Raw genomic sequence first — 12,022 nt, forward strand, 5'->3', positions numbered from 1 at the left:
GTAGAGTCCACTAGACGTAACAGCTATCACAAACCTATCAAGCAATAGACAGATAGATACAAAATTTCTAAGTTCCGTCGATCATTTTAATTAGAATATTTCTCTCTAATTGACAAAAATTATAAAATAATTGCATTCTATAAAATAATTGTATTCTATAAAATAATTGCATTCTATGCCATTTACAAAGATAATTACGTGGAAAATATTGCTAAGTATTTATTGAAAAAATTGAGAAGTTTAAGAACTATCTATACTAATGTTAAAAATGTTTAATGTTTTTATACAAATTATAAGAAAATGAAAGATAGAATGTAAGAAACAAAAATACAGATTTGCTTTTGATTGCATGAGACAGTAAGATAATTGATGCAACAAGAAAAATTATAGTTAATAACAGCCTAATAACAGACGAGCTATTAGGTTGTTAAATATCAAGCAGACACACACACACACACACACACACACACATATCAAATCTAAAAAAATAATAGATTGATAAAATGAGCATTACACAAATGTTTAATGTCCAGATTTACATCTTGACTATTACGTATTTATAATCGTGGCATATAAGTGATTGCAAAAAAACGAGTCGCTGTTACGGATTATCAGTTGAAAAACTGCAATTCGATTTGCCATGAATGTAAGAAGTTAATGTTTTACTACAAAAATATTTTTTGTAATAGTCTCATCAAATTTCATATCTACGCCACTGAATGAGATAGGGAATTATTTTTTTATGTTTAATAAATTTTTATTAATTTAAACTACAAACAAAATTTTATTGTACTATTTTCTTTTATTCAAAAGTCAAACAAAAACTTTACCGCTCTATACCTTGAAAACGAAGGTCCGTAGAACATAATTTTATATAAGAAAAACTCTTTTATTTTTTATTGAATTTTTATTTTTTATTTAAATACGCTGTTTAATTTATTCCTAACTTTTTTGTTACACTCTGTGCACACACACACACACACACACACACACACACACACACACACACACACACACACACACACACACACTGCTGTATATATTAGGGTGATTGTTAAAGAAATAATTATCGCTGCCGCCCTCTAAAAGAGTAATAATTGAAAAAAAAAGTTCTGTAAAACCCCAAGTCTATAAATTAAAGGGAACAGCTAAAAATACAAATTTAATAATCTGTTTTTTTTCCATTCTTTTCATCTTTTTTCAAGATTTTGCTTATCATTTTTAGTATAATAAATAGATGTAATTTTACAAGTTTCAATTTGTTAAATAACGTATAAATATTTATAATTACTGATTATTTGAATAATATATTTGATATAATAATTATTTTTTATTGAATAAAATTATTATATTTTGTATGATAAAAAAATTCATTAAAATTTAATTGTTTTGTTGCATTGTAAAAAAAAATTTTTCTGAACTGCTGATACAGCTAATTAACAAAGCAAAAATAAAAGAAAACGTCTTTCAAACTTTTCTTTTTAAGAGGCACGCGTTTTTAATTTACAGATTTGAGGTTTTGCAGAACTTTTTTTTATCAATTATTACTCTTTTAGGGTGCGGCAGCAATAACTTTTTTAACAATCACCCTAATATATATATGTAAATATAAAATCTAATTTAAAAAAAGATGATCAAATTTAAATAATAAATAACACCAGAGCGAGCCGATAAAAGTATAGACGTTAGTTATATGTGATTTCTATATGCAACCTCGAAGTTATGAACATGAGAGAGAGGAACAATATGCAAGCGTTGTTATCTTATCCATTGATCGGAGTTTGGCAAGCGGACAAAATAGTCGGTGATTAAAAATTATTTCTAAGTTTAAAGTGTGGCAGTTATCTGATTTTTCAAGCAAAAGATGTAAATCTGAGTATGAAATTCATCATTAGATTACTGAATGTTAATGAATGTTAGTGAATGTTTTAAGAAAAGAAGTATGCATGTGATGTAAGAAATTCAAAAAAATACGTTCAGCTTAAAACATTCATTAACCGAACGATGAATCTTACTCTCATTCAGCCTTTTGCTTGCAAAAATCTTATAACTGCGCGCACCTCGAATTTGGATAATAATTTTCAATCATATTGGCTATCTTATTTACTTATCAAACTTCAATAGATGGAAGACTACAATGTTTGCATAGTTATTAATCTTTTCCTTCCTGTAACAATACATGCCTGTGACCTTGAGATTGCGCGCGTGCACAGATCACGTATAATCAATGACTGTACCTTTATTATTAGGCCGCCTATATACAAACAAATTGTTCATACGAAAATGGTTTTGTCTGAAAGATGATGTTACGTATAATGTTTATTATGATTAGCATGATTAGTTTATTGTACGTCAAACATGTTAAGGTTTGAATACGAAATTAATTTTTATATATTGCTATCTATGCTGAAGATGGACCAAGAAACGATCACATTTAATGCATACTTGTCAATGAAATTAAATAACCAAAAGCTTGCTCTATAACAACCGAGTTTCGGCTCTTATATGCCAGTTTCTTATTTAATATCGTTACACTGTTATAACTAACTGTTATATTAACTGTTATAATATATATTTTTATAATATATAGTATATATATTTTTTATTGTAATATATATTTTTAGCACAATCTCTAACTATTGTGTGTGTATTATTTCCAACAACTTCTGTATAAAAATTGTATTACAGACCAAAGTCGGCGATATTGAAGATTTATTTATTCATTTAGAACGTATTTTCTCCATTGGGGGAATATGGCCGTTCAAACGAACATATATTCGTTTCGCAATTTATATATCATATTATATTCTGTATCTCGTTATGGCATATACTAATCTTTATGATGTTTTTGGTAATCTGGAGCTGATAGTGATGAATCTCGTGGAAACAGTAGCATATACTATGACATTTACGATATTGTGGCTGATTCGTTATAGTAATTTGTTGAAGCATCTAATTAATGCGATTAAAAGGATATGAAGGATCGCAAATTTGAAAATTCTGAAGAAGAAAGAATTTACTATAATTATAATTACACGTCCAAGATATTTACATATGGCTCGATTGCTGGCATGTTTATTACAGTCATGTCGTTGTATTTTAGACCGCTTTTACGTTTCTCAACTAGCGATAAAGGTACACAAAATTTATTAAACTAATTATAAAAAAAGAAGTGTAAATTGTATCTACAATATTTAATAATTTTAAACAATATTATTAAAAATTTATAAATTATTTTGGTTTACTAAATTGATATAATGTAGTGTATGAGTAATTAAAAATTCTTTCATTGTAAAATAATAGATGAAAATGATTATTAATTATTAGTCATTATGTATTTTTTAACTACTGTACACTACAATGTTATTTTTTACTATATAAAAATTTTTATTTTCTTAATTTTTTTTTCAGTGTTACATAACGATACAGAATCTTTTATGTTACCCTACAGAGTGCATACATTTGTCGACACTACTAATAGTTATACATATATATTAATGTATTTGTACTTATTCCCGATGTTTTATGCCTCTATTTGTCACATGGCGGCGATTTGTTTAATAGTTATTTTAGTGTTCCACATTTGTGGGGAATTATCCATTTTATCATACCGTATTAGAAATATCAGAACATACTCACAAGATATAGTGGTAAATAGAATTTGTAATTTTGTTCGAATGCATCTCAAAATAATGTGGTAAGAATACTTACAGTTATATTTTTAAATAATAAGGCACTTATACAAATATTTATTGTTTTTTCTCTATACTTAATTCTCTTTTTTATTCGCATGATTTTATTGAAATACAATGGCCGCTAAAGGATGGCAAAATCCGTGGATAATATTTTCAATTTAATTCTTTTGGATGAACTCCTTGGCAATAGTGTTGTATTGGCTATTTCGCTGTATTATGTTATAACAGTATGTATCGCTATTATCATTTAATTGTTATTATAAAAAATTAAATTTATTAAGATTTTAGTTAACAGCATTATTATAAAATGTATTATAACAATATATATATATATATATATATATATATATATATATATATATATTTGGGGAGGAGGGATATTGTATATATTGTATATATTGTTTAATTTAATCATTAATTATGTGATTTTTTCTGCTATATTATATTATTTTAATTTTTTGTCAAAGTTAGAAAAGATTTTTCTTCAATAAGAATATAAGCTCTTTTATGTCCTTCATATAACTAATGAATAAAAAGCTTATAATAAACACTTCTGCGAGAGAAATATTGATTCCAAATTGCTCACAAAAAAAATCTTGATTGCGATTTAGGAAACATTCTGATATATTTATAAATGACATTTTATATTTGTTAGAACTTACAGGTTTCGGAAATGGCGACTTGTTGCACTTTTATATTTTTTGCCGCTACAGCGCTTGTTATCCTTTTTGGATACTGTTTAATTGGTGACCAACTGACTCAACAGGTATTGTTGGATAGAAATAATAAGCAATTATGCCACACGGTAGGACAAATCCTTTGCATGTATGGAGACAATTTAGATTATTTATATAATATATATTATTCATATAATTTATATAATATATATTATTTATATAATATATATAAACATATACATACATATATATATATATATATATATATATATATATATATATATAGAATGTCCGGTAACCGTATCATCTCTCGTCTGCAGGTTGAGCAAGTTAAATCGAACAGCAAAATCTTTTGTGATTTTCGCAATATATTGAGAAATTAATTTTAAAAAATCGGGCAATTTGCGCGAGTATAAACGCGCAGCGAGATAAAAATATAGAAGAATATTTATAATTATTTCTATTAATATTTATACACTGAGAAAAATATTCTTGTTGTATCAACAAAATGCTTCTGGTAAAATGCATTTTTGTTAAACAAAGCAGAATTTTTGGTTATCATGACAGAATTCGATATTTTATAACTACACCGTTTGATAGAGTTTACTGTAAGGATCTGATTGAATATTTTTTGTTGAATCTACAAAACTTCTATTTATATTGATGTTAATCGCAATGAGACCGGCCTCAGTGAGACCGGCCAGCATGCGATAGCATGGGAGGGGATGCTACACACAAGCTACGACTGTGTACGTGGCGCATATATACACGATTGTAACTTGTGTGCAGCATCCCTTCCCGTGCTATCGAACGTTACCAAGGTCCGGGCCCGTTTGACATGACTTGTGCAGCTTGCGCAAAACAGTGCAATAATCGAATCTTTTGTTTTGTGTTATTGTGCGCGTTTGTTCTGTTTCGTGTCGTGTTTATCTTGGTGAAAACAAGGAATGGCAGATAAAAAAACTTCGTCTCTTCTACGAGAATAGAATTTCGAGAAATATATAGAAGTTTTTAAAGGTTAGTAATATTGGATCCATTAATTTGGATTTCTATACTTATTTCTTCGTAACATTTGCATATTATATTATTATTATTTGCGATATGTGTGAAATTCTTTTTTAGAACAAGAAATAGATTATGAAGCGCTCATTTGTTTAGAAGCAAAAGATTTACTATCACTTTTACCTAAAACAGGACCTAGAGTAAAATTTAAAAAAAAACTGGAAGCTCATAAAATCGTAACACTTGAGGTATAAGTACACAAATATTAACTAAATGGCCATGTTTATTTCCAAATGATATTGACAATGCAATAAAGCATCAATTTTGTCTACTTTAAAATATCTAAAATGTTTGTTTATTTATTAGCCTATTATATTTTCGTATAAATTTGCATACATGTAATTTTGCAGTATTAAAAATATTTATTTACATTAAGAAGATTATTAAAGATAATATAATTTTTTATACATTAAATAATTTATATATTATTTTATTGATTTTATTTCTTTATTTTTATTAATTTATGTAATTTTGCATTTAAAATAAAACAAACACTTTTGTAATGTTGCTTGATATATGTAACATTAGGTTGATAAACTCTAATATTTTTATGAGGGAAATAAAACATAATATGTTATTCCTGTTCTTTTTTTTCAATTGTTCCTTAGGTTACTTTTTCTCCACAAATCCTATCTTTAAATGAAAATAAGGTTGAAACACAAATTCTTTTTGATGAAGATAAGATTGAAACCATCGTTGTATCAAACATTGAAGAAAATGACTCATCTCAGCACTTTCTGAACACTTCTGCCAATATTATTAAAAATGTTACTTCTTCTAGCAGCTTGGAAGAAGAAATTCAAAAAGACTGTCTTCAATCTAATCTTGCACATACACTACTAAGTAAAGAGAAAGAAACAACAAATGTAAATATGATAAATATATATTTAAATAATATAAATTTTATTTTAAAATATTTAAAAATATTTCAATATTATTTTATAATCTTTAATATTATGCTTTATTGTTAAATTAGCTACTAATTAAACCTTTATTCTTTTAAGTATGAATAATATACATTTTTATAAAAATTTTTAAAAATTAATTAATCTTTATAAAAATTAAAAATTATTTGTCTTAATATTTTTAATATTCTTGAATATAATTAGTGTGCTCAAATAAATAACTTTTTAATTCTTTGTCTAACCAGGATATTCTCAAAATCATTGAAATAGATCTGGATGCAAAAGCTGCATACCAAGTTTTAAACAATTCTAATTGTGAAAAGAAGGATGCAGCAAGAGCTAAACTTTATGCATCCTATTACAAAACATGAACTTACAAAGAATTCTGTTATGAGGCAAGTTCAATAAATATAATAATTAATAATAAATATAATAAATATAATATTTGTATTTCAATTTCTAACTGGTTGTCATATTTGATATTTTTATATTTTATATAGGATACATCAAGAACGATTAAAAGAATTGGCTGAACAAATATCACAGTATATTCCAGAAGAGGTTAAGGTTTTTTTTTTATTAATTGTATAAACATATTGTCTTACTGCTACATGTTAGACTATTTTTAATATTTTTTTCAGGAAACATATTATGTTCCCTACAAAAAATTGCTTAACAAAAAATCTAATGCCAAAGATAAACTGTATGATAAACACGTAAACTTTTTACGAAGTTTGCGAAATAATGGATTGGCTCCTCTCTCCAGAAATACAATTGAGACTCAGACTGCACCAAGTATATTTTTACTTATTTTTTAAGAATATTTAAATAAATTATGTTCTTTCTTTTTATAAACACATATACTTCTAATTTCAGTTGTAAGTGAAAATATTAAAGGCCAATTAGAATGGCTACGCACTCATAAGGAACCATTTGAGGATGTAAAGGCGAGATGGGAAGCAACTCATGAAGCTAGACTTTATATACTACAAAAAATACACAAAGTACACAATCTATTTCTGATTATATAAACGACTTTAGTGTTTTGCAACTGAGTACTGGTTATATATTGGTGAGCAACAAATTTAAAATAGATATCAATGATTTGAATATATTTATTTTGATTCCAAGTTTAATATAAGAATTTGATTTCACTTTTAGCTGTTATCAGATTTTAACAAATTATACTCAAATTATGATTTGCACATGTGGAGTAAATGGCCTTCTTTCTCACAAAAAATATGTACACTTCTGAAATTAAAAGGTATATGTGTATTATATTTAAATATAACAAAAATAGGTTACAAAATTAAATTTATGATATTTTGTTTAGCTGAATTAATATAAATTATTAATAAATTATTGTTTCTATTCATAGATGAAAGTGATTTTGTTATTTTTATGAGTTTGGGAAATCTTTTCACTCCTACTCCAGTACAACTAGAAAATAATAAAAGGTGGAAGCCAAACGCTCAAGAAATACTTGATAGATTTATACTTATTCAATAAATATTTAATTTATCAATGATTATAATTATTAAATAAAGTTATAATTACATTTTAATTATTGTTTTTGAAATCTTTAAAATATATGTATTTTTGGCATGTAAACAACGATTTAGCACCATCTATGGAAAGAATCATCTTAAGAGCACAACGCATGAAATATAAAGTTCAACCTTTAATTATTGCTGTTGGAGCGACATTGGCTGAATGTAAAGATTTCTACATTGTGATTGATAAAAACTACTATCATTTTAATGATTGCAAAACTGCTGTGGATGTTTGTTTCAAAGCAATTCATGCACTTCATGCACATTATCCACCACAGGGTGAAACAATTTGGTATTTTCTCATGGTCTTTATCCATTAAAAACTTCTTGGGATAAAGTTATACCACAAGTAAGTAAAGAACTAAAAAATTTAGAAAATATAATGGAGTAATTGTCTACCTTATTATTGTATAGTATTATTGATATTATCTTTAAGATTTATTTCTCTTATCAAAGTGTTTTTAATTTTGTTATTAATCAAAACGTTAATTAATCAAAGCATTCTTTAAAAAAAAATCACAATAAAACAAAATTATTTAAAAAAAATAAGAAATCATATTAGAAATTGATATAATATCCAATAATTATATATTATTATTAGATAGAATAAATCTTATCTTTTAAATCATATAAATATTTGAATCATTAATATGCCTCGTTGTATAGTCAAAGCATGTAAGGTTGAGACTCTTTGTACGATAAAAGCATTTTACCTTCATATTCAACTTTATCACAAACTAAATTTAAAAGGAAAAATTAAGTGTCCCGAACACCAATGTTTGAGAGCTTGCAATGGATGGCGATCATTTCGGAAACATTTACTCACATTCCATAATTCCGTTCAGTATCATCAAATTATCGTTTAAATGCTGATAATAATAAAAAACTATAACAAAATAACGATTTTGAAAACGAGAGTAACGATATTGATAAAAACATTAGTGACAATGAAAATTATAAATCATTTGACAATGCTGTTGAATATGTACAGGATTTTGCTTTATCATTCGTAGTCAAATTTTATGCCAATCCTAATCTCTCTCGGAGTATTGTACAGGATATTATAGATAATACTCGTGATCTTTTGAATATTATTGTAAACTCGATAAATTCATCACTTATTTCTTACTTAAAAAGTAAATCAGTAGATCAAAATATTTTGGATGAAATACAAAGTAAATTAGAACTTTTCAAAGAACTTTTCAAAGAATCTTTTAAAGGTATGGAAACAGAGTATCTTCAATTGACAAACTTTCAAAATAGTGGATATTTTATCAAATCCCATGATTATATATTATTGGAAGTTATTTTCGTGACAAAATAATTCAACATAGAATAATGAAAAAAACATGCAATATTAAAGCCAAATTTATACCTATGAGAAAGATTCTTCAGAGTTTTTTATCTCTTCCTGGAGTTTTGAAAATTATTTTAGACTACATAGATAGTCTATCAAAAGAAAAAGGTATAATATCTAATTTTATTCAAGGCGAATTATGGCAATATAAAATACATGCATTTTTTAAAGGAAAAACAGTCCTCCCTCTTTTTATTTATTATGACGCTCTTGAAGTATGCAATCCACTTGGATCTCATGCTTCAATTCAAAAACTTGGAACTGTTTTTTATTCTATTCCATGTCTACCTTCTCAGTTTCTTTCTCAGCTAAAAAATATTTTTATGGCTCTTCTTTTTCACTCAGTTGACTGAAGTCATTTCTCAAATACAAGCATCTTTACCATTCTTGTTGATGAAATAAATTACTTACAGAAAGAAGGTTTAAAAATACAAACAAAAGTAGGCTCTTTCCATATTTATTTTGTTTTAGGTCTTGTTTTGGGTGACAATCTCGGATTAAGCTCAGCTTTAGGTTTCACTGAAAGTTTTAATGCTATTTTTGTCGGTTCTGTAAAATATCAAAAAATGATTCTCATTTATGTCCAGTTGAAAAAACAGTTCTTTTGCGCACTGAACAAAATTATAATAATGATCTCCTTTTGAACAATATAAAGGAAACTGGCGTAAAAGAAAATAGTGTATGGAATAAAGTTGATTATTTTCATATGACAATTAATGCTGCTGTAGATAAAATGGATTATTTTGATGAAGGAGTATATAAATATGGGATGAGCCATATATTATATCACTATATTTATAATATCAAAATGTATCTCTTAATACTTTAAATGAGCGTTTAAAAGGTTTTGATGCATCAAATAATATTTCTAACAGACTTCCACCTTTAAGAGAAGATGATGTGAAAAAGAAGAGATTATCATTTTCAGCTAGTGAAATGAATTATTTTTTGCTTTTATTTCCATTTATTATTGGAGAAGATGTTTGCCATGATGATGTATGGGAATATTATTTGATTTTACGTAAGATTCATGATTTGGTTAATGCAAAATATCTCCAAGAAGAATGCGCTGAACTGTTTGAAGTATTAGTAAAAGAACATCATGTAAAATATTGCAATCTTTTTATGAATAATCTAAAAGCAAAACATCATAACATGACACATTATAAAACTATATTGAAAAAAGTGGACCTCCGTCTCATTTAAGTGTTGCACGATTTGAATAAAAAAATCGATTATTGAAACTTGCTGCAAATGCTACCTGTTCTCGTAAAAATATAACACTTGCAACAAAAGAACAGTTTTATCTTTGTTATAGATCTTTATGTAAAAGAGGTTTGATTGATAATCAGAAACTAGGTCCAATACTTTTTGTGGATAACATTTCATTTTCAAATAATTTCTATACATTTAAGAACTCTTTAACAGCAAATTTTATGGGCAAATGTTTAGAAGTTTTTGGGTTGAATTTAGAGGAATTATTTATAAACCTGATTTATGTGTCGTTTTAAATATTTGTACTAATCATCTTCCTCAGTTTGGTATTGTGAGACACGTTTTTGTAATGATTCTAATAATTTATGTTTAGTATGCCAAAACCTTTTCAATATAGAATTTTGCGAATATCTTCATGGTTATGAAGTTGAAATATTATCACAAATGTCTTGTGTGATTGTTGAAAATTTATGTCATCCTTTTCCTGCTATTATTGCACGTTTACCTAAAAGTGGAATACTTTTGGTCTCAATTAAACATGCTTTATAAATTTACAGTCATTTATAATAATAATATTATTAATAATTAGTAATAAAGTATGGTTATATTTTTTGTAATAATATAGTATTTTAAGTTACTTTGTGGTATAGCATTTTTATTTACTTGTGGTATAATAATTAATCTAAAAATAATGATATAATAAATAATAATTTTTTGCCTGTGGCACACTTATGGTATAAGTCAATTCCATATATAATAATTTTTCTGTATTTATTTTTTAATATATTAATAATAATTTTTTATAATATAAGTTAGTATCGTATCTAATAAAATTTTGTATATTATATTGTTCTATTGGAAAAATAATGATATAACAATTGTACACAATATAATGTATGAAATATATATATATATATATATATATATATATATATATATATATATATACACAGGGTGTCCGATAATTCGCGGATCACCCTTTAAGGGAAGGTAGAGGGTGTTATTCTGAATAGAAAAGTCCTGTACCATTTTATGATTTTTTCAATATTTAAAAAAATATTAATTTTAAAAGATCAACCAACGAAGTGCCGCGAAAAGCTCGCGGCGCGAAGATGCTTCCCACTGTCAATTAATACTCGGTCCGCGGCGAAGCAATGGGAAGAGCGGTTTGCGAGCGTGCTCCGCTATGGCAACCGAAAGAATTACACACATAATGAAAAGATCACATACATAAAATGGAGCATTATGTGTGTAATTCTTTCGGTTGCCATAGCGAAGCATACTCGCAAACCGTTCCATCTTCGCACCGCGAGCTTTTCGCGGCACTTCGTTGGCTGATCTTTTGAAATTAATATTTTTTAAATATTGAAAAAATCACAAAATGATACAGGACTTTTCTATTCAGAATAACACCCTCTACTTTCCCTTAAAGAGTGATCCGCGAATTATCGGACCCTGTATATAAATATATATATATATATATATATATATATATATATATATATATATATATACTTTCAATATAAATTTATTATTTTATTATTTATAAAAAACCATA

At 26.4% G+C, this 12,022-nt stretch overlaps 1 protein-coding gene and 1 long non-coding RNA gene across 2 annotated transcripts in view; both read left to right on the forward strand.

Annotated features, from left to right (window-relative positions):
- Positions 1-3,064: 3,064 nt before the first annotated feature.
- The window catches only part of LOC126852021 (odorant receptor 22c-like), a 33,090-nt gene continuing 24,132 nt past the window's right edge, over positions 3,065-12,022 (forward strand). The window contains exons 1-4 of the mRNA XM_050596486.1: positions 3,065-3,135; positions 3,412-3,697; positions 3,823-3,922; positions 4,351-4,461. Coding sequence (XP_050452443.1) covers positions 3,072-3,135; positions 3,412-3,697; positions 3,823-3,922; positions 4,351-4,461 — 561 coding nt within the window. The 5' untranslated portion in view covers positions 3,065-3,071. The remainder of the gene's footprint in view (positions 3,136-3,411; positions 3,698-3,822; positions 3,923-4,350; positions 4,462-12,022) is intronic.
- Positions 6,839-7,829, forward strand: LOC126852079 (uncharacterized). The gene is made up of 5 exons (XR_007687781.1): positions 6,839-6,900; positions 6,981-7,134; positions 7,216-7,411; positions 7,501-7,603; positions 7,718-7,829. It is a non-coding gene; the product is annotated as an uncharacterized LOC126852079 (long non-coding RNA).

This window comes from Cataglyphis hispanica, chromosome 9 (genome assembly GCF_021464435.1).
Source record: "Cataglyphis hispanica isolate Lineage 1 chromosome 9, ULB_Chis1_1.0, whole genome shotgun sequence".
Lineage (NCBI taxonomy): Eukaryota > Metazoa > Arthropoda > Insecta > Hymenoptera > Formicidae > Cataglyphis > Cataglyphis hispanica.